We start from the raw sequence: 24504 nt of genomic DNA, 5'->3' as shown, positions 1-24504 counted from the left end.
ATGCAGAACTAAATGCTCTCTAAAATCCTTTTAAAGGCACATACAGGGATTTTCAGTTCTGGGATTTAAGAATTATGTTACAGTGGTTCCTACTGCTACTAAAATTTTAAGACCATAGGAGGCTGCCCTACACCATATTTGTTCATCTAGCCCAGTATCACTGGCAATAGCTCTCCTGGGTCTCTGGCAGAGGTATTTTCCTTTCCCTACTACCTGATCCTTAAAAATAATAATAATAAAAAGACTACATAATCACAGAATTGTAGAGCTGGAAGGGACCAAAAGGATCATCAACAATTATTTACCTGGAACAAAGAGAACCACAAACAAATAGTACTTCAGACCAAAGAAAAGGCTGAACAACTATGAAGACATGATAGCTGAAACTAACAAAATATTATTGCCTATTGGGCAGGGTGTGTCCTTGTACTAACAGTCTCATTAGCATGAAAAATAAAACTTCTCTTGATATACCTAGAAACAGACTTCACTGGCTTCACCTTCTAGATGCTATCTCACTGACAAGATAGAATTTCTGCCCCTTTATCTCTCTTGTGTGCAACAGTGCCCAATTAGGATGAGAATATATGAATACCAGGACTGGCTTGCAGAATCAGAACAAAAACATAGCTAATCTAGCATTTGTGGGAAAGGCCATAGCTCGGTAGGAGAGCACATGTTTTGCATGTAAAAGGTTCCATGTTCAATCCCTGGCAATTCTAGGTAGGGCTGGGAAAGACTCTTCCCTGAGAACCTGAAGGACCACCGTTTGCACATGCAAACCAGGGATGGGACACTTGTTGCCCTCCAGAAGTTGGTGGACTCCCGACACAAATCAACCCCTGCTATCATGACCAACAGTTGTAGTCCACCAACATCTGGAGGACCACAGATTCCCCAACCCAAGTGTAAGCTGGATAAACCAATCGTCCGGGACAAGGCAGCTTACTAACATTACAGGCTAGCCAACGTTGATCAGAGAAGCTCACAGGTCATGGTGGGTGGAAAGAGTCAGTCTTTCTGTTCCCAGCGTCTGGCACTCAAACGCACATACCATTTTTAGATTTGACCTAAGATTCTGTCTCTATAGTGCTCTTGATGCAGCAAACAGCTTCCAGCACTAGCTTCAATAATGTATGCTTTCCCTTTTACCAATGCAGCTCGGCCCCGTGAGAGAAATTGCATTGTCTGCTGTTGGCTACTAAAAAGCTATTTGTGGTGAGAATTTATTAAGGGCAATGCAATGGTCTTAAGGTTTCTGGGCCCCTGCCTCTCCTTTAATCTTTGAGCCAAAGCTCTTAGCTTCTGCAGCAAGGGTCCATTAGCGCTTCTTCGTGAGCATTGCTAACAATGGCTTCCTTACTGGGGGTATCACTAGGATTACACTCTCTGCCAGAATCCTCTGGCACAAGAATCACTGTGAGTCAGAGCAGGAAAATAATTAACCCTCATGATACTTCTCTGAGGAGTGAATAGAATACATAACAAGCTTTATGGGGTATTGAATTAAACCTACTCCTGGGGGAAAGGCATTCCATGGTCTTTCTTATGCTTAAGAATTAGGATGTGGCTGTTTCTGGGCAGAACAGGTCTCCAAACTCATCTCACTCCAAAATTGTTCCTCCAGTTTCCATTTAAACAGATGTGTGCCACTATTTGCTAACCACATCTTATCATGGACTTTTAGGAGGTCAAAGTATGCTGGAGCATTCTCATCAGCAGAGACACCTTATTGTGCTCTCAGAATCCAGTTCTCCAGTTTCTCCAGGCAACCATGTAACAGAAAATTCATCTTAGAGCAAACTCAAGTTTGTTTAACAAGGGCTGTGAATTACCCTGTTTCTCCTAAAATAAGACATAGCCATAAAATAAGCCATAGCAGGATTTCTATGCATTTGCAAAATATAAGCCGTTCCCCAAAAATAAGCCATACCCCGAAAATAAGCCATAGTGACGCGGTACCTCCCATTAAAACAGCCTGGGGAGGCGTGGCTATGCAGCGTACCGATGCGACACGGTTAAAATAAGACATCCCCTGAAAATAAGCCATATTGTGTTTTTTTGAGCAAAAAAAAATATAAGACGGTGTCTTATTTTAGGAGAAACACGGTAGTAGAATTCTTACACATTAGCGCCTACTGTAAATGGTTGCCAGTTTTTAGTGATTTAAAAAAACAACAATTTTCCATGTTACATGCATATGTGGTGGCTAGTTTTTGTTTTTATCAGCACTTCTTTTTTAATGAATATCTCAGTCTGCATGGGAAACTATGCATGGCAAACTATGTTGACATCCACATCACACATTTAAAGCATTCATACCATTTTAACAGCCACGGCTTCCTGGAATACTGGGAACTGTAGCTTAAGAGTTGTTAGACCCCACGCAGAACTTCAGTTCCCAGCACCCATAACAAACTACAGGTTTCAAACACCACACATTTCAAACACATTTCAAGCACATTTATAGCACATGGTGTGCTCTGGTCCATGGGGTCACGAAGAGTCGGACACGACTAAACAACAACAGCACATGGCTTCCCCCAAAGAATCCAGAGAACTGTTGTTTGTCCCTCAAAGAGCACCCTTAAAACTACAGATCCTGCTACAGATCATGACTGCTAAAGCGATATAAGAGTGTGTTAAATGAATAGTGTGGATGTGACTTATACCCTGCACCACAGTAGCCACAGCGACTAATAAACCAACCTGGTACAATTTTTAGACAATCACTGTGCTAAACTAATCCCTATGGATTCCAGAGGTGTGTGTTGAAATTTTTCATTGAGGAACAGTTAGGGTCAGAAGCGCAACTTATGAGGTTGATGCATGTGTGTGTGTGTTTTGACATCATGCGCATGAGCATCACGCCTCCCTCCCTATGCCGAACAGAAGCTTCCTGGGCTTTGGGAAAGAGGCGCTAGGGGAACATTTAGGGGACTAGCCTAGTCCTTCTAGTCCATGGACCACACATCACTGGTGGATTCCCATGTTTTGTCAAAGCCACCCAGAGTGGCTGGGGAAACCCAGCCAGATGGGCGGGGTATGTATAAATAAATAAATAAATAAATAAATAAATAAATAAATAAATATTATTATTATTATTATTATTATTATTATTCAGATGAAAATGCTTCTTACAGATACCTCAGGTTTATTCTGCCCATTCACTACTTTTCAAGGGAGTCTGAATCTCAAATTGTGGTACAGCTTTGTATGGGCTGACCTTGTGACCTAGTCCAGTGTTTTTCAACCACTGTTCCGTGGCACACTAGTGTGCCGTGAGATGTTGCCTGGTGTGCCGTGGGAAAAATTGAAAAATTACTTTATATATAGTCAATATAGGCACAGAGTTAATTTTTTTAACATTTTCTAATGGTGGTGTGCCTCGTGATTTTTTTCATGAAACAAGTGTGCCTTTGCCCAAAAAAGGTTGAAAAACACTGACCTAGTCTAAGGCTACCAGTATTTTAAAGATTTTGAAAGGGGGACTTTTAGCAACTAAACGATAGGAAACACCCTGCTGGCTCAGACCAAAGGTGCCTCTAGCCCAGGTTCCTGCCTCCCAGAGTGGCCAATCAGGGTATAAACAGAAGTCTGGTAAGCCTACAAGCAATAGTGCTCTCTCACTGCTGCTTCCCAGCAGCTTGTATTCCATTGCATGCTACCATACCATACCATAGTATCAATATAATAATCACAGCTAACAGCCATGGATAGAGCTATTCTCAGTTAAGTTACCGTAGCTATTCCCCTCTTAAAACCATCTAAGCTAGTAGCTATCACAACCACTTGTGGCAGCAGGTTTCAGAGCTACGTGGTTCCCTAGGGGACCAGTTTGGTTATTGCTTGTGCTCCAACAACAAAAAATGGAATATTGATTCAAGCTCTGGACTCCCTGCTTTGGTTTGGTGTTACATATGCACTGCATATGAGGAGCTGCCGCAGTTTCTTGGAAGAAAACAACATGGGAATGTTATGCAGATTATTGCATTTTTGGGATTTGTTTTCTAGTTAAAGGGGGAGGGTGATGTCAGTCTTTCACCAGCAGTCATCCCCAGCAAAGCACATTAACGTTCCTCTTCCAGGAGGAGCTTGTCCTCCTGTAAAACAGCTGTTTGTCTCAATAGAAGTGGAGGAAGAGCATTATACACTACCCTAGAGAGATCTCCAGAAAACTGGAGATCACAGAGATTTGATAATGAGAAGCAGCAGTCTTCCAAAAAATGGAAACCTCATGAACCATCACACCTCCACAGGGAGTTTAGTTCACAGAAACTGTGTGTTCATGTTTGTTGGCAAATGTAATGCTGGTTAGCTGTCTCTCCATAATCCTTGCTTTAAATAAGTAAAAGCAAAAGGTTCAGACCAATGGGCGAGGTATGCCAGCATTCTTAGGTTCTTGTTGTTGTTTACCAATCATTATGCAAGAAAATGGAGAACAGCTTGGGACTCAGCTAGATTAGTAAAGAAAAAGCAATTAGTGTTGTATATGTGATATAACATTGTGCCAGCAGGTGGCGATGTGGGCTCCTGTTTTTCTCTACCTGTTTTCCCTGTTTAAATTTACAGCACATTTAACGCTTGTTTGATGTGTCTAGATCCAGCCTTGGTTAACAAATGTTAAAAGTTCAGGGATATTAAGAGGATGCTCCTCACTTAAGATGCTTCAAATCTATTATCAGCTGGGGAGCACAAAGGTGCCATCCACACCAAATGTTTAAAGCACTCTTATACCACTTTAACAATCATGGCCTCCCCCAAAGAATTCTGGGAACCTTAGTATGTAGTTGCTGGAGATCCCTCACAGAGCTACAATTCCCAGTACTTTACAGTTCCTGGGATTCTTGGGGGTGGGTAGCAGAAAAGCAGTGTGTTAAATTTATGTTGTGGAAGGGACCTAAGACATCAGTATCAACTGGTTATCATATAAGGAAGCAGAAGTGCTGTTTTGCACAACCTTTAGCCCAAGAGCTAGCTGGAGACCTGGTTCACAAGCCTGCAATTTATTGTTTCAGATTTCCCAGAAGAAAACTCCAGCCAAGAAGAAAGGGCAGCTACAGTAAGGCATCTATGACAAGCCCTTTGCCATCTTTAACTACAAAGAAACGGAAGAAGCATAAGATACTGTCCATATGCGATCTCATGAGAGGCAGGCGTATGCAAATGAATGTAAGTTTAAGGAAACAGAGAAAGGACAGGGTGTTATAATTTGGCATTTCATCTAAAGAAGACGATTCATAGGAATGTAACTAGTCTCTCAGTCACATATTACTGTACGTTCCAAAACCTTAAAATGGGGTCATGTTGTCAATTCAGGACTGAATGCAGTCACCTTCTTTGAGTTGTTGGGAAGAATCCTTCAGGAGAGACTTTTTAAACTCCCTTCTGCATTCCTGAAGGACCACAGATCACACAATTTCCTAAAACCGCTAAAGTTTCGGAAGGGAAAATAATTAGATGACACTGTACTGGAAACTTAGCTACCTGCAGGGTAGTCTTTCACACTTCCTAAATGCTTACCCTTCACCCCTGTATTGAAGAGTGACCCTAGGAAAGCTTTGTTTCTAAAGCCACATGTTTCTGGAAATATTCAGGATGACAGAAGACTGAGCCTAATTTCTTTAAAAGCTAGTACTCCTCCCCCCCCCCCACTGGCATCTTGAGGGAGTTGCTTTTCCCCCCCTCCTCCAAGAGAAGTTAAAAATACTCACTACCATGGAAAGAAGTGATTTTAGCTGATTGCCAGAATCTGAAATACATATTCAGAAAGAGGGAATTCCCTCCCATATACATAATGCATGAGTTTTGTGAAGGCTTCTCTTCACACACGCTTCCCACCCAAGGCTTTGAATATTTAATTTTTCTGCAATAACAAGTTCAGAAAGAGATTTTTTTAAAGGCACAAAACCTCACTAATGTTAAACATTCACTGGCTTTCAGCAGGAGCTGTTCTGTTTATGCAATTGTAACTTTTTAAAGAGAGTAATTCTATCTCCTGCCAAAGAAAGCTCAAAATAAATAAGATTATGCATAGATGCTCCTGTATTGGCACAGTTTCAGTATTTCCAGATTGCCCTAGTACAAGAAACTTGAACTATGCAGCTGTACTCAGGCAAAGACTTGCAAGGGTATGCATCCTGTACACACTTACAAGGGTGTAGGCCCGACTGAACACAGTGAGACTTACTTCTGTGTAAAAAGGCATAGGATCTGCCTGCATGAAACTGTAGGGCAGTGGAAGGATGAGAAAGTAGTAATTGCCACACTATCTTTCTGCCAAGGAACCAGATCCACACTCAGTGAGTTGTGGGAATATAACACTGTACTCCTAAAACACCGTCCTAAATCAAAGCCAAACACTGCACAGCTTAATATTAGCTACCAGTCTAAGTTCAAGGTGCTAGTTTTGGCATATAAAACCCTATACAGCTTGGGACCGGGATACCTGAAATATCATTTCATCTAACTGGGACATATATTGCTACCATATTCCCCTGAACACATAGAGTGGTACCTCTGGTTACGAACTTAATTTGTTCCAGAGGTCTGTTCTTAACCTGAACCTGTTCTTAACCTGAAGTACCACTTTAGCTAATGGGGCATCCCACTGCCACCGCACCGCCGCACGATTTCTGTTCTCATCCTGAGGTAAAGTTCTTAACATGAGGTACTACTTCCAGGTTAGTGGAGTCTGTAACCTCAAGTGCTTGTAACCTGAGGTACCACTGTACATTTAAATGCAGGTTATTTGTGTTCTAAAGCTACAATCCTGTACCTTTTTAGCTGGGAATGTCCTCAATGACACTTTTCTATAGGCATGTGTAGGCACTGTTTATCTTCTCTTGCAGAGCAAAGGTAGCTGAAATATAACCAGAATAAGTTTACATATGGGATCACCATACCATATGTGTGGTATGCGGCACATGGGGAAATAGGCACATGAAAACACCTTTGTATGACCTCTTAAGTGTTGACATTTGGAGTTAAAACGTTATGCAGAAGTTGAACTTAATACTGAATCCCTTTTGGAGGAGCACACTTTACCCTGGATATAATCACACAGAGACTTGGAGTTTAGGAAAAATAAGATAGCTAGGAAATAGATGCTTGATAGGAAATATCCTAGTTCTAACTAAGGTGGAGATGCCTTGAGCCATGCTTGCTCTTTCATTTTAGTAATTTACAGATGGTCTTCAAGGAAAACTAAGAGTAATCAATCTGAAGTAATGCTAAAACATGGGTCACTGAGGCCAAGCTATCCTGGTCCAGAAACAGCTGCAGTTGATGCACCAGCTATAGCTAGGCAGATTTTATAGATGATCATATAGATGGTAGAGGAGAACAACTAAGTGTATATAAATACAAGAGTAGAATGAACCCCAAAGTGTGGTGTAGTGGTTAAGAGCGGTGGACTCGTAATCTGGGGAAACGGGTTCGCGTCTCCGCTCCTCCACATGCAGCTGCTGGGTGACCTTGGGCTAGTCACACTTCTCTGAAGTCTCTCAGCCCCACTCACCTCACAGAGTGTTTGTTGTGGGGGAGGAAGGGAAAGGAGAATGTTAGCCGCTTTGACACTCCTTTGGGTAGTGATAAAGCGGGATATCAAATCCAAACTCTTCTTCTTTTTCTTTTGATCAAAGGCCCAACACCTGTTTCTCCTCTCCTGTGAGAGGACCTAAATGGCTGTGATACTGTCATACAAGCTGAGATGGAAATCACAGGAGAAAAATGTGTTGCTTTGCTTTAAGACAGTGGTGGAGCTATATGCAGGTTTTTCCCCCAGTTGTTAATAAAGCTGATGTGAAAGGGATGGGGGAGGAAGCTAACCTTTCTCACTGATGCAAATATTTTTACAATGTGCTTTGTCTCCGAGATTTTTTTTAATGCCAAGGCCCAGATAAGTCAGCTGGGATTTCAGAAATATTAAGCACAACTGTGAGGCATTAGTAGCTAGTATCTTTTTTAAGTGGTAGGACTGGTGCCTTCCCCAAACCAGGATTTCTTCACAGCATCCATGAAGGAAAGAGTGGTTTTTAAAATGTCAGTGCCCTGCTTTCCTCCCTGAGAAACATCAACTGCTTTGTAGGCACTCATAGAGGGAATGCCTTCCATTTAAGAAAGAAGGAACATGACTTTCAGACAACATCTCTCATTTTGAAACTAAGCCATATCAGGCAACATAAATTCATGCCTTTGGAAGTGGAGCAGGGAGGGTGGGACAGGCAAATATACACCCAATACCAAACCCCCGCAAAACTATAAATATGGCAGAGCTTTCAGAAGATCAGGAAACATTTGCACATGGTTAAAACAAAACAAAATTAAATCCATCCTATTAAAAATGGGCTACATTTCTCCTGAAGCTGAAAGAACTTGCCATTTTGGCCAGATACTCCTCACTTCAAAACGCTCCTTGCTGCTGCCTGCCGGCTGTCGTCCACCAGAGAAGGCCTACAATCATAAGAGGGGTCTCACCCTAGGGCACTCTATCTAGTGCCCCCTCAAACATGGAGCTGGTCCAGGGCTGAACTACACTGCTCAGCAGGGGTGGGAACCTGTGACACACATACCCCAGATGTTGCTGGACTACAATTCCCATCATGCCTGACCACTGGCCACACTGGCTAGGGCTGATGGGATTTGGAGCCCCACAACAGTTGGATGGCCATAGGAACTCACTCTACCGCTGCTTTTCTGCAATGTAAAATATTGGTGGTATAACTTGCACCAATGTCAGGATCACAATAACCAGTGCTATTTTTCCGGAACTCACCATGATCACCTCCCTCTTTCTCTTAGAACGACAATGTCGCCCACCTGAGAGGTGTTGGAACCGAGTTCCAGCAAATTCCAGCTGAAAAAAAGACCTAACAATAACTATATATTACATCAGCAAACAGGAGTTCTCATAAACACGCATAAGGAGGAAAAAATCAGTGTAGGAAGGTTGCCGGCCTCCTTAGCGATTCTAATTACTATTGCGCCTCAACTACAAAGTCCTCTTCCCCAGCCAATCTTGCTTCTGGTTGGGTGGCCGCATGCCCTATTTTTCAGAGTGCACTCCTCTGTTTGAAAGCAACCTCTGTCTGAAGGGCTGTGCAGTTTCAAAGTAAAGGATGATAAGAATGGAAAGCTGCGGTCTTACAAGTTATCAGTGCCTTAGCAATGACATTTGTAAAACCTCTCTGGAAGCCTTTCTCATCAGGAAAAAAATGCTTTAAAAAAAATAAAGCAGTTGCCCATTAACAGTTAGCACCTGACTAAGCGGATACACACCTGGCTTGTCTCCTCAACTAGGATGAGATGTATTGTATTAGTATAATAATTAGTTCTAAAATGCCAATTTTATGAATCTGAGTCCTCTTTGATCTTCCTTTTTGGTGATGCATTCTCTCTTAACACTTAAGTGGCTTCTTCCGATCCAAGAATCTGTTTGGATACAGATTGATGAAACCGTAATGTTTGCAGGGAAGAATCAGCCGGCAGGGGAAGGGTTAAGAACCCCCTGCTCCCTCACCAGTTCTTCCTGCAAATGTCGCCTCCAGCGCCCATGTTAGCACTGTGAGACAAATGTATTTCTCTCATAATGTGTAATTGCATCTAATTGCCTGGCAGAAGGGTGAGCAGGCAGAAAAAAGAGCCAAAGGTAAGATACATAATATATGTCTGAGCAATAACAAGTGTAAACAGCAGCTGCTCAGGCGTAGAAGCATTATAGCAACAATTATAATCACATTATAACTACATATTACAAAGGATGTTGCTTGAAACTGGCCAAGGTTTCATTGTGATGGCACCACTGAGGGGGCGAAACTACACAAATGAGCATCAACTCAAATAAGGGCTGGGCTCTCAAACCATAGGCCATTATTTCCACCTGCCCTGTGAGAAATAGAAGAGAGAGCAGGCAGCAAGGAATGCCTCTTCTGTCCTGAGATGAACCTACCACTATAGTACCACTATATTCTGCTCTGGTCAGACCTCACCTGGAATACTGTGTCCAGTTCTGGGCACCACAGTTCAAGAAGGATACTGACAAGCTGGAACGTGTCCAGAAGAGGGCAACCAAAATGGTCAAAGGCCTGGAAACAATGACTTATGAGGAACGGCTTAGGGAGCTGGGTATGTTTAGCCTGGAGAAGAGAAGGTTAAGGGGTGATATGATAGCCATGTTCAAATATATAAAAGGATGTCATATAGAGGAGGGTGAAAGGTTGTTTTCTGCTGCTCCAGAGAAGCGGACATGGAGCAATGGATTCAAACTACAAGAAAGAAGATTCCACCTAAACATTAGGAAGAACTTCCTGACAGTGAGAGCAGTGGAATTTGCTACCAAGGAGTGTGGTGGAGTCTCCTTCTTTGGAGGTCTTTAAGCAGAGGCTTGACAGCCATCTGTCAGGAATGCTTTGATGGTGTTTCCTGCTTGGCAGGGGGTTGGACTGGATGGCCCTTGTGGTCTCTTCCAACTCTATGATTCTATGATTCTACCCTTAGATCTTCATCTCTGGCTCCTTCCCTTGAGGGAGATTCAGAGGACAATGACAAGGTAGAGGGCCTTTTCCGCTCTGACTCCCCATTTATGTGACCCTCTCCACACTGGTCCACTTCGAGTCTTCTTTGACATATTTGGCACCTGATAAAAATGTCCATTTCCCCAGGCTGTTGATGAATTAATTATGCTGTTTAGTTAGTGGTGCTGCTTAAGTTTTCTGCTACTGGGATAGTGGATTTTAAGTATTTTTAAGTGTTTTTCATTGTAATGGCCCAGATTCAGCTAACGTGCTGCTCAAATAAAACTCCATCAGTTCAGGGAACTGTTGGCCGGGCGGGGGAGCAATTAAGAGCATTACTCTTTAATGGGCTTTCATTACACTATTTCCTGTGTAATATATAGTTTGACCTGGATATTTTAAAATTAGAAGTATATTTTATTGCACGTCATTTAATAATGTCTTAATAGAATACCCAGCACCACAAAAACTGGCCCACACTAACAATCTATTATTAAGTATTAGCAGCACAGTTGGGTGGCATTCTTCACCCAAACACAAGCAACAACCCTAGAATGCTGAAAAAAGCAATAACAGCACACCTTCTCCCACAATTCCTACAACCCTTTGATCCACATGCCATCATTTTGCGTCCAATAAAAACATGGCTTGCACTTTCTTATTTTGCTTATTCTGCTGCTAGCTGGAGAGTCCAGAGCTACTACTCTGCAGAATTCAACTTCTGGTTTGCTGAGCTATTCTGTGGGGTGCTTTGCTTCTTGTTTACTTGGCCATACACCACTGAGGCTTGCTCATTTTGGCTAATCTAAAACAGCAGTTTCCATTGTAATTCAGATCAGGAACTTATGGGTTTTAAGTACATCTCCCCTAAGGCAGATAATAGAAGGCTGCTATTCTTGCTTGCTATATGATAGCAATCATAGAAGTTTTTTTAAGCATGGGCAGAAACAACGGATGCTTGCTATATTTGTAATTATTGAGCAACAATTGCCCATCTATGCATTCACATTTTGTTTTAATCTGAAAAGCTTGAACATTTTTCCTACTGTCCAACAAATTTTAACTAGCTTTTACTGACTTTAGGAAAGCTAGGATCTCTAAAATTTGTCTCACCTGCAGCCTCTTGTTGAAGCAAGCAGCTTTCATTTCAGCTATTGGCTAAACTACAGTGCCTCTTCTGACTCAAGCCTTTGCTTTGAAATAGATGTGGCTGGATCTAGAACATCTCAAATTCAGCGGTTTAAAAAGACATTTTTAGAACAAAATGTTTCTCCTCTGTAGATGGTCATGTAAGTTCTTGCTTAATGAGGAATCTACTAGCCAAGGAAAAAGAAAACCATTTCTTTTTCACAACCCAACGGAGTAATTCTTTTGTCTCTTTGCTAGTTTTAATAAGCTGAGCAGCATAAAAGCATCTTCACTTCAGAGTGTGTGTCCCTCTTCCCAAAATGTCTACCTTTTTCAGCTTTCTCCCTCCACCCACCCCACCTCACCCCACGTCCTGCTGTCATGTGCACAACCAACAACTTCTCCAAACCTACTGCAAGATTCTCTTTAACAATAAGGCTACTAAGATTTAGAATGCCAAGTATTTTGAAAAACAAACTAGCCTGTGCGAACATTTGTGTACAGACATTTGTTTTTACTCCCATGTAAGTTGCACAGAAACAATGACCACAATGAAGTTGTGGAGGCCAGTGTGACCCACTGATTTAGACTGAAGAAGTGTGCAAATGTGCATGCACACGAAAGCTCATACCAAGAACAAATTTAGTTGGTCTCTAAGGTGCTACTGGTAGGATTTATTTTACTTTTTAATTTTGTTTAGACTGGGGGTGTATGTGCTCTACCCAGCAGTTGAACAACCTTGAGTGGCTGACTGCACATCACAAGAAATGGCACAAGCTAGGCTAACCTCGTTTGTTGTTGTTGTTGTTCAGTCGTTTAGTCGTGTCCGACTCTTCGTGACCCCAGGGACCAGAGCACGCCAGGCACGCCTATCCTTCACTGCCTCCCGCAGTTTGGCCAAACTCATGTTAGTAGCTTCGAGAACACTGTCCAACCATCTCATCCTCTGTCGTCCCCTTCTCCTTGTGCCCTCCATCTTTCCCAACACCAGGGTCTTTTCTAGGGAGTCTTCTCTTCTCATGAGGTGGCCAAAGTACTGGAGCCTCAACTTCAGGATCTGTCCTTCTAGTGAGCACTCAGGGCTGATTTCTTTGAGAATGGATAGGTTTGATCTTCTTGCAGTCCATGGGACTCTCAAGAGTCTCCTCCAGCACCATAATTCAAAAGCATCAATTCTTCGGCGATCAGCCTTCTTGATGGTCCAGCTCTCACTTCCGTACATTACTACTGGGAAAACCATAGCTTTAACTATACAGACCTTTGTCGGCAAGGTGATGTCTTTGCTTTTTAAGATGCTATCTAGGTTTGTCATTGCTTTTCTTCCAAGCAGCAGGCGCCTTCTAATTTCGTGACTGCTGTCACCATCTGCAGTGATCATGGAACCCAAGAAAGTGAAATCTCTCAGGCTAACCTCGTTACCTGTCCCTTTTATACTATATCAAGCCCCACATTACATGAAAGACCATTCCGTAAGATGCAGCACTGCTAATTTGCTACTGTCACATCCAAAGCCATACATTTAAAGCACATTTAAAGTGCGTGGTTTCCCCCCAAAGAATCTTGGAAACTGTATTTTGTTAATGGTGCTGGGAATTGTAGCTTGGGGAAAACTACAGTTCTCGTGATTCTTTGGGGGGAATACTGAGCGAAGGTAAGAAAAACGGGATTCTTACTCTCGTCCTTTGCACCCCCTTCTGAATTGTACGAGCCGACCAACGGCCGCCCTCCCTCTTTAGCAAAAAAGAGCGCCGTCTTTGAACGGCTTCAGAGGTAAGACTTGCGAACCCCTTACAGGCCATCGAGGGGCGCTGTGAGTTCAGCTCCTCGCTGGGCCATGCTCCGGAAGCCGCTCTGCTCTTCTCTATGGTAGCATTCCATCCCGCGAGTTCCCTTTGGCGCAGGAAGAGGCGGTGGTGGGTGGGAAGGGAGGAGAAAGCGACTTCTGAACAACAGGGCTCGCTATTGGTGCGCGCGCACACCTCAAGCCAATGGCGATGCCCGTTGCTTGAATCCCTCTTGCTGCTCGCTCTGCAGACCGCTGAGCTGTACATTCTCGGTCCGAGGGGAAGTGGAGCAGCCATGCCGCACTATCAGACCTGGGAGGAATTCACCCGCGCGGCCGAGAAACTCTACATGTCCGACCCCATGAAGGTAACTTGGGAGAAGCGAGGAGGCTCGCAGGCTTTTGCTGAAGAGGCTGCGGGGGGGGGGGCGGAGTGTCTGGTCGGATGTCTCGCCCAAAAGGTCTGCCAGGATCTTGCGATACCTAATAGCTCCTAGCTTTGATTTACGTCTACTGTATTATAGGCGCGCCGGTTTGACTAAAACGTCCAGAGCTCGAATTGTGCCGTAATTGTGATCCTGAAGGTCTTCATGTGGTTTATTTTTAAGGTTCTTTTCTTTGAATTCGTTTGTGAAACTGTTTTGCTAGGTTTTCTCCACGAACAGAATGGTTCTCGCCCCGGGTTTGGGGGAAATAAGCATTTAAATGGTTGTAGGAAAATAACCCTCGGGTATTTGTTTCCATGGCTTAAGTTGGCGTTGTAAGCATTCATGTAAACTTTGCCAAGTCACATTCTTCCAGTTCGACAAGCTGGTCTAGATTTGGGAAGGTATTGTGAGCAGACAGGGAAATGTGTGATTAATTGGTGTGCATTCCTTTTAGGAATCAAATGACTCCTAAGGTAAGTGGGTTAGTAAAATGAATGAAAGGGCTACTAGTCCCTGCAGAGCTATTTTCACAGCTGGACTAAAAAAAACTATACTTCTGTGCTTTTGAGTGTGAAGATGACAACCCATAAGATGTTGCTTCTTTCATTTCAGGTGCGTGTGGTACTGAAATATCGGCACTGCGATGGTAATCTGTGCATTAAAGTAACAGATGATGTAGTTGTAAGTAAAACTCCTGCAATTTATTGATTTGGGCAGGCTGGGAAATGTCTGGGGCACCTGCCAAAGTTGACCTGTGGGGGTGGGGAGATAAAGATCTGGCCCTCTGGGCCAAAAAGGATCCCCAAACTAAATTATTTGGATGAATAGTCTCTAATATATTCAGCTGAAAACTGCTTGTGGTTGTTTTTGCAGCGAAACCGGTATGGTACTTTATCAGTTCCTCCATTTGTCTGTGTAAATCTCACTCCCTATCTTGAGCTTATTTCCTTCTGGTTTGCATCATCCCTTGTATGTAGGGGGTTGGGCTAATCAGGAAGGTTGCTACACAGGCAAATGGTGAGATGAAGAGTTAAGCAGCCTCTGCCCCCTTGACATTCCTCCACTAAAAGTAGATGCAGACTATCTACTTACTAAATGTTTAGTGCTCACAAAGAGTCGGACATGACTAAACGACTAAACAACAAACAATGCATTTGGATGACTCCTATGTTATCATAACAAAATTAGGCTTGATGTTTCCTGAGATCAAGGAGCAATTTTTCATTTATACTGTATTTTGATATTACTGAAAGCCATTTTGAATCACAATTGTGGTACATTTCAAAACAGCACTAAACTGATTTTGACTGCTGATTTTAGAACTACATTTGTGTATGTGTTGAGGTGGTGTTTCTTAGAATTCCTGAACAACACTGGCATCTAATATTTAAAAAGTTGGTAGATTATTGGGGTATCTCCTATTGTAGATCAAAGTTTACCCTAAATGCTCAATGGAGAAATTATTTTATCATCTTTAATGCCTTCAAACAATTTCTTTAAGTCTTCCATATATGGGTATGGCTATGGGACTATTTATTTTTATTTATTGCTAATAATAATAATAATAATAATAATAATAATATGTCCCCAGTTGTATTTATATCCCACCTTTTTCTCCATAGAACTCAAGATGGTGTAAATGGTTCTCTCACTCCTCATTTAATCCCAACAGCAACCCTGTGGGGTTGGTTAGGCTAAGAGGCAGTGACTGGCCCGAGGTCACCTAGTAAGCCTCATGGCTGAGTGGGGATTTGAACCCTGATCTCACAGATCCTTGTCTGACCATCTAACCACTACACCACACTAGATGGAGCATAAAGCTTTCAGAAAAAAGCATTGCACTTCAAAGTTCGGAAATAGTGAAATATTTAATCTCAGACTCAACAACATACGTTTTTTAAAAAAACTACTAAAGCTTCAGCACATAATTAGAAATGACTTTAACAGTAGTGGGCAAATGTAATTCCTGTGTACTCTCTATGTAAAGCTCTTTGAGTTTACTCAAAGAATGCTAAAACATTTAGGCGTTAGGTCCATAGGATGGCCAGTTCTAGTTCTAGTTCTTCATTAGCTTTTTATTGGAGGGCATATGAATAATCCTTTGTATGTCCCATGTAGTCCAGCTTTTACTTTCTAACAGTGGCAAGCCAGATGTGTCTGAAACTCACAAATAAAGGTGATGGCTATTTCTGTTTGACCCAATCATCTGGTGCTTGCTATCCTGGCTAGAAGGCTAGCTGTTAACGCCGCTCCCTTGAAATATATCATTGTAGTGCAGCACCAAGCTGTTGTTGTTGTCATCGTTTTTGAAGAACTGAACAGAAATGAGAATCTGCTGTTTCAGAAAAATTGAAAAAATGAAATTGTGATGTTTATTGTACCTGCAAAATGTGTTGCACCTGTATAAAACCAAGACCTGGAATATTGTTTTAGAAACAATAATAGTTGGTCCCCCTTGAAGACTTTCCAGAACCTGCTGTGTCAAGAAGTCCAGTTTTAACAAACTGGTTCTGTTCCAGTTTTACTGTTAGCTTTTCAGAATTTGTTAGCTGCTTCTAAATAAATTTGTTAGCTGCACCACAAAATATTGCAGAACTTACATCTGAATAAAGATGTGTCACTGCATAGTTAACCTGCTTTTAAAAGAAGTGTCGTCTTTTAATTAAAAAACAGGTCAGAACTTCAGAATACAGTACAGTATTTTGGTGAAATGAGTCTCTTGTGGGAGAAATGGAAATATTTTTTTCCTGCCAGCATTATGAGTCAGGAATGCCTCTTAAATGTTGCATGCTCATTGGCCCATATCTGAAGGCAAACAGATGTTTCTCATGCTAAGACTTCAGGTAAATAAGAAAATAAAGTTATGTTTAATGGAGAAAGATTCTACACAGTTATATTTAATCTTTACTTCCACTCAGAAAATAGTGTTTAAGGTTGGAGTCATAGTTCAGGTAGCTAACCTTAGGCAGCTTTCTTAACTTCCCTGAAAGCACAGTAGTGATGATGATGATGATAATAAAAATAAATTTTATTTATATCCCACCCTCCCCAGCCAAACCGGGCTCAGGGCTGCTAACATCAAAGTAGTTGCCCCTTTCACAGGCTACGAATGTAGGAATAAGGGCATATTCTAATGGAAAGCTTTTTTTAAAAGTGTCCTTATGCTCTATTTCAGCTATAATACGCTATCTAATACCTAAGCTACAACTTCTCTACACACTTACTTGTGAGAAAGCCTCATTAAACTTGGCAGGGCTTCTAGGTAAATCTGCACATGTGTTGGTTGAGAAGTGTGTTTCTAACAGTGTGGATTAGTAACTGTGTTTGACAGTACCATCCTTGCAACAACTTAAGTGAAAGGTATTTTCTATCGTTAGAGTACCATGCATTGTAAACCAAAATTGGACTGTGGAAAAAGTTGTGTGTTCTCAAAATACAGTAGCACAAATTTCAAAACAAATGTTGTTCAATATAGCACAATATCTTTTATTTCTGGTGCAACAATCTCTTAAAAGCGTCTTCTTGGTGTCTTGGGTAAACCAAAATTAAAGCTATCTCCCCCACCCTTTTTTCTTTCAGTGTCTGCTCTATAGGACGGACCAGGCTCAAGATGTAAAGAAGATAGAGAAATTCCACAGTCAACTAATGCGACTCATGGTAGCCAAAGAATCCCGCAGTGTTGTCATGGAAACAGACTGAATAGCTGGAAGTAAAATGAATGCTCCAGTCATATTTCACAGGAGGAAAATATCATTGGATTTGGGCAGATTTTTTGACAAAAGAAGTGTGGCATAAAGTGGATTGTAAAGGGGGTTTTGTAAGGATTTTCAGGCTCCACTTCAGAGTGGTGAGAAGACTATATGCTTTCATTTGAAAGCCTCTATTTATTTTTTTTAATTTGAGCAAAAGAGTATATCCTCTGCTGGAAATACTGAAGGTTAAAATACGTTAGGGTAGATTTGTACTTTTCTTTTGTAAATCTCAGCACTCTGCTTAAAAATAAATGGGAGGAAGCACGTGTGCTCCTCTGAGGGGACTTCAAGATGCTATCATAGAGGAGTTTTTGCTTGTTCTTAATGAATTTTATGTTGCTGTGTTGGCTAAAGTGAGAAGAACAATGAATTCCTAATGTAGAAATGGGGTATAATAAGCCTTTATGTATGGATATATAATTGAGTTAGCGATAGCATCTTCCAAAACAGATTAAAATTGCCAAAATGAATAGTTGGCAATACAGCTAAGCCTGTGTATAAACATTTTATGGATCTGAAAAACATACTGGCCTGAAAATCATCAATATATATTGACTACTTAGTAGTTATCTAAAATTTGATAAGGAATAAACTTCTGTTCATGGCAGACAAGTGTTCACAGCAACAAATTCAGGACTTTATTTGGAGTGTTTTATTCTGGATTCGCCCAATGTGGTTTGTTGCAGCTAAAACATCTGTAAAAGTTTTTAAAATGTCCTTTACTACATTGCTTTCACTTTTTAAGCTTTAAATATTTTTGTTGTTATAAAGGTATCATAATCACCAAACACTAATATTGGTGCTACAATATGAGTGGTATTACATATTGTTTAATACAGCAGTCGAGAGAGGGAAAGCTTACCTACTACATAAATTGTATGTATGTATGTATGTTCTTGGTGTCAAATCATAACTGTTTTCATGTTGCCTCTTCTCCAAGAAAGCAGTCTTTTCATATTGTCCTCATATGCTGTAGAAACCATTACAAGGGGGGGTGTTGGTTACACAAGTATGCTTCATACAGCATGGTGAATTGTCTGATGCCACTTCAGGTGCTGATATGAGATCAGCAAAATAAAATACTTGCCAGTACAACTGCCTCTCCTAATGTTGCCTTTCTCCATAATTTATATTGCATTAATATAAAAATCTGTGCTTCTCATCGGGATTGAACTCCAGTCATTTTCACCTTTTACAGTTGGTGTGCTATAGAGAGGTTCATTCTTTAGTCTGCTTATTTTTTCGGCATTATATTGCAACCATTTCAAAGCCCAGCTGCGTTCCATATGCTTCCTACTAAAGCACTTGTTTTCCCCGATTTCTTCAACATAGTGAACCTAGTCATAGTCCGCATTTAGAGTAAGTACCCTATATTCTTTTTTGCTTGTGCAAAGCCCTGATATTAAAAAATTGAACTATGCAGACTGTTTACTATCTGTGCATGCACACCAGTTTGTACAATGAGCGCAAGCCATACCTTTGCCGTTTGTACACAGACTACATTTTCTTACCTTCCCTCTGTGAGGTGGGTGAAGCCTGAGCAAAAGTTGGAGAGGAAGAGGGAAAAGTTGGAGCATGGAATAAGATAAATGCAAGCAGATGGGAATAACTGGCATCATGCTTTGAGTGTGATCTCTTTGCCTTTTGGTCCTTCTGCTCTTACAACGAAAAGAACCTGCTAGATCAGGCCATCCATTCTAGCATCCTGTTTTCACAGTGGCCAGCCAGATGCCTATGGGAAACCCAAAAGCAGGAATTGAGCAGAACAGCAGACTAGCTATCTGTGTTTACCACCAACTGGTATTCAGAAGCATACTGCTTCTTGTGATCATACTGTCTCTTGTGATTGTGCTGGGGAGGGGGGAGGACTCAAGCCCATATCTTGGCCGTGTAAACATTAAACCATAATTTAGTGTTAAGTCCAAACACACAGGTTCTAAGGAGCTGGATAGGCAGATAGATTACTTCTACATGACTCAAATGATAAAGTTAAACCTTTTCTAATCAAGGGTTGCATTTTGACTTGCCTAATGCCTTGTTGAAGAAGGCCGTGCTCTAAGCTATATCTTACTGTGAATGAGCAGTGTTTTTTCTTGGCTTCCTGATTCTAGTTTATTTGGGTTAGGAAATCATGGTTTGTTGCTGCTGTTCACACTAAGTAAGAGCAGCAACATGCACTGGTTTTTGGCTTACCCTGATGGAATGTGGCCAATGATTTGGTTGTAAAAGCCTGGTACTGAGTATGCAAAGGATTCTTCTCAGCCTCAGGTTTGAATGACAAGGAATGGTAAATGACTGATCTCTTGTTTTTATTAAAATGTTCTTTTATTCTTAAAATACTGGAGGCTCTGAAAGTATATAATCTTAGTAGCACCATACAGGTGGATGTGTTTCCTAGAAAATGGCTACTTGTGTTTTGTTTTTCTTGTTTTCCTAAATTTTCATTTATTCTACTTGATCCCATATATATTTAGTCAGACATTCATGGTGTGTAGTGGTGGTTGTTTTTCAGATACAGTAGTTGTGTTTGGGATTTCAACTATAGAGAATGCTGAGGACTAGGTAACCATATTTCACACTGAAAAGCCACTAGTATCCTATAAACGTGTAGCTATGGTGGCACATAGGGGATGTGTTTAGCACAATTTTTGCAGCTTGCTACTGGATATTTCGTATAACAGAGTGAACTTGTTTAGCTGGTTCTCTACTGTTCACTTTCTTCAGGATCCTAATTGGTAACTGGCTCCACTTCCTTTTCTCAGTTCTGTATGAGGCTACCATGTGCTAGATGCAATGATAGTTATTAAAAGCATCTGAGTCATACTTGCTGTAATGCTGCAGTTAAGAAGTGGTTCATCAATACAGTATTATCACATCTAATTAAGAGCATACCTTATGAAATATGTAACTGGACTTAATTTTCCTTCCTCTGATTTTTTTTTTTTTAAATCTACCGGTATGTCTTTGTGAGGATGGTACAATGCAAAGTATTGATAGCTGGGTCTACTTGATTAGTGTGACCTGAAACGGCATATATTTGAGTAATTATGGGTCTTACTTACTCAGCATATCTTATATCAAAACCAGGCACTTGGAATTGTTTAGAACAGTAGACTCTATATTAGTGCTGTGTTCTTAATGGCCTGACACCCATAGTAGCATCCCCTCCAAAAATCAAAAGCAGGTATGAATATACAAATGGAGGCTTTGGGATATTGGTCCATCAATGTCAAAACAAAATAAAAAAATAAAATCCTTTTTTATTTTGTTTTGACTATGGCAGACCAACACAGCTACCTACCTGTAACTGGTCCATCAATGGTTATGAAGGCCTCACTGAAGAGTTAAAAAAAATGCCTGCTAGGGCGTCATTTTCTTCCTAAAAATCCACATTCTAGCCAGGCTAGAAATAACCTCAAGGACTTTCCTATTGCGGTACTTTTCCCCCCTTCCCTGACATTTTATCTGTTTTGTTTTATGCATTGCCTCATACTGTTACATGTTATTTTTATATTGTTAGATGACTTGGCCATATTCATGGAAACTTGATTGCACAACTTTAAAAAATTCCATTAGTTTTTTAAAAGCTGAAACATGGTTTTTCTACAGAATGCAGGATGGAGAGTTCAGAGGTCCTAGAGGTGTGTGTGTGTGTGTGTGTGTGTGTGTGTGTGTGCAGTACAGCCTCTCCCCACTCTGAAGTGATCAGCACCGCAGGCTCCTGCTGACTCATGCAGTGTTTTCAGTGCCTAAATGGGGTGGGGACAGAATGGAGGAATCCCCACTCAGAGGCGTCCTGGTATAAGTGGGGATTCCCCTGTAGTTTGATCCTGATAAGAAATTACTTTGAAGAATTTACCTAAGGAAAACTGACACTAGTGAATGATCATGTTTGTATACCAAATTTTGCCCTGAGCTAGCTAACGACATGTGTTAATTATCTCTCGTACCACACCTAAAACTTTTCATGCTGGCACGTCCACAGGTGAACAGGAAGAGTAGTCAAGTTGGCATGCAAAGAAAGGCAACATAAAGCATTCGGCAATTGATCGGTATGAGCAATAATATGAATTTATTTTTATTTTATTTTTTTAAAAGATGCCTTATTCCTAGATGCTTAAAATGCCTTTGAAAGAGTTGAAAAACCCTGTCTTGTGTTTGTACTGAATTAAGTCTTCCAATGTACTGTCACAGTATGTACTAATTCTGTATCAAATATCTGTCAAGGGACAAGGTGGTACCACCCTCATAGATCCAGACCTTACATAACTATATATTTTTCAGAAATAACCATATGCAGGATCTAACGATATAAAGCCAGAGTGGATGAGAGAGATCTGAAAAAACAAGGTAAAGGTGGACTAACAAAGATACACAGGATTCCATGAAAACAACTGAAATAGAATAATACCTAGAAGTTTGTGAAATCTTGTTTGCTCACCTAAACTAAATCTTGAATGGAGTGTAAAAAGATGAATGCCTAATCTCACATGCTTATTATGAATTGAAATACCATTGAAAAATAGATTATAAAAAGCATTCTAAGCCTTTAAATTTTATATGGGGATGCAGAAGGCATTCTAGGAAAGTAGTGAAAAGCTTACATAAGGAACCCTAGGAAAATAGGGAGGAGCAGGTTAGTTTTTCTGCGCTAACGATGCCTGCAGGTTAAGGAAAAAATGGGAATAGGTACATGAATAAATGCTTACCTAGTTGTTGTTTTTTTAAAAAAAATACAGTCAGCATGTTTACTATATGAAATCTATACATTTTCTTGAGTAAGTGATGTGTTAGTGTGATACATTTAGTAAGGGCCAAGTGTAATAAATTGTATAAGTAGTGAAAAGGGTTTGGAAAGGCATTACTTCCCAGGAATAGCAAGGTTTAAGTACTAAACTTTGAAGATGGTGTTACAGCTTTTGAGTGAATCAGCTGAGTCGCCTTACAAGTCAGATATGCTCCATTGCAGTCCCATTAGAAAATGCAGTGCACCAAAAGAAGCTTTACTGTACTTCCAAACAAGTAAAGGATTTATTGGGGTATGTGGGGGGGATAAAGTCAGTTTATTTGTAAAACACTCCATTGATACTGATTTATGAATTCTGCACATAACTGAATGTGCTCAGTTTTATTCTGTGATAAATAAATTACAGGGAATTTGCTACTAGAAGTTCTTTGAACTTTGAAGGGATAAAAATTCTATTAAGGGTCACAAAATATTTCTATTTGTTGTTTAGTCGTGTGACTCTTTGTGACCCCGTGGACCAGAGCTTCACATAATAATAGCATTTTGCCTCTATCCAACTTAAAGATCTGCAGTGGAGCCATAATCATAAAACTAGCTTATTACAAGTGAGGCATATAACAAAATGTTGTGATGTGCACTGTTCCAATTCAGGGTGCAAGCTGATGGCCCCTTTCTAGGATACACCATTCCATTCCATCTCACTCTCCTCTAGCAGTCAGCATTATGTGCCCATTGAACATGCTCAACCCTCACTACTATTTTGGGCTCACCCCAAATATTCTTTTTTTTGTACTTCTGTAAGTCTTTGGGGTTCCCCAAGCTTGCTACTGTGTAGATTGTGCTGCACTGGGAATTCACACTTTGAAGATGAGTTTTCTAAGAATACACTGCTTCCTGCCAGGTGACAGAATAAGAGATTGTGACCTGAGTTGCATTGCTAAAGATAGGGTGGGATGCATATCCAAAATAACCATGTTAGGTGTACTTATCACTAATGTATTAAACTTGTGTCTTGACTGTTTATATTTGCCTCACCTTAATATGAAATAAAGGTAAAGGTAAAGGGACCCCTGACCATTAGGTCCAGTCGTGGATGACTCTGGGGTTGTGGCACTCATCTCGCTGTATTGGCCAAGGGAGCGAACCAGAGCAGTGCACGGAAACACTGTTTACCTTCCCGCCAGAGCGGTACCTATTTATCTACTTGCACTTTGATGTGCTTTCGAACTGCTAGGTTGGCAGGAGCAGGGACCGAGCAACGGGAGCTCACCCCATCACAGGGATTTGAACCACCGACCTTCTGATCAGCAAGCCCTAGACTCTGTGGTTTAACCCACAGCACCACCTGCGTCGCTTTAATATGAAATACTCCACTGCAAAAGAAATGTAATACATCAGGGTGAAGAACAAGGGTCTACTATTATTTTTGTCGTAATCAACGTCAACATCTTATCTTTTTTACTAACCATCCCTAATCACAATGAAATTGAAGGAGACATGCTTGGCATTACCCAAAGATGGCAAGTAAGTATGCACTATCATGCTAAAATCGGGCAGACCCACTGAAGAGTGCTCCTAAGCATATCCACTATATTTTGCTGGTATGACACCATTTTACTATTGTTAGCATTTAGTATAAAGGTTACTGTGATTAGATTAGAGTGGCTGGGGAAACCCAGCCAGATGGGCGGGGTATACATTTATTATTATTATTTATTTAATATTAATTATAGCTGGTGATGACAAGCATAATGTCTAGAGGAGCATACAAGTTGCTTATGTGTGTGATGGTTGGGATATGTACTCCCCATAGATGGACTGTATTTAATCATTATGTTGTAATTTCAAAAAGCCTTTTAACACATACAAATAAAAGCTATTGTGTTTACGGCTGGCCCCTAGCAACATGTATATAGGGCACATACACTTTAGCAGTTTAAAATGTAACCAGGCCATTTCCCCCTGCTGTGTTTCAAGTGGTGTCTTACGTAGCTGTACACATAACTACCTTATTTGTTTCCTCGCACATTACCCAGTTTGCCTGTCTGCAACCCTCTGAAACTCCTGTTCATCTGTGCATGCACTGTCCAACAGTGATCTAAAATTTACACACCTCAGCTTAACCACAGCTTGTTTTCAAATTGGATGAGAA

The 24504-nt window shown here is 41.0% G+C and overlaps 1 protein-coding gene across 1 annotated transcript; it reads left to right on the top strand.

Annotated features, from left to right (window-relative positions):
* Positions 1 to 13657: 13657 nt before the first annotated feature.
* On the top strand, positions 13658 to 18702 carry SRP9 (signal recognition particle 9). The gene is made up of 3 exons (XM_033144674.1): positions 13658 to 13793; positions 14466 to 14534; positions 17433 to 18702. The coding sequence occupies exons 1-3, from the start codon at positions 13722 to 13724 to the stop codon at positions 17550 to 17552; spliced, it is 261 nt and encodes an 86-aa protein (XP_033000565.1). The 5' UTR covers positions 13658 to 13721; the 3' UTR covers positions 17553 to 18702.
* The last annotated feature ends 5802 nt before the right edge of the window (positions 18703 to 24504 follow it).

Source organism: Lacerta agilis, chromosome 3 (assembly GCF_009819535.1).
Source record: "Lacerta agilis isolate rLacAgi1 chromosome 3, rLacAgi1.pri, whole genome shotgun sequence".
Taxonomy (NCBI): Eukaryota; Metazoa; Chordata; class Lepidosauria; order Squamata; family Lacertidae; genus Lacerta; species Lacerta agilis.
This window is presented reverse-complemented; position numbering and strand designations above follow the sequence as displayed.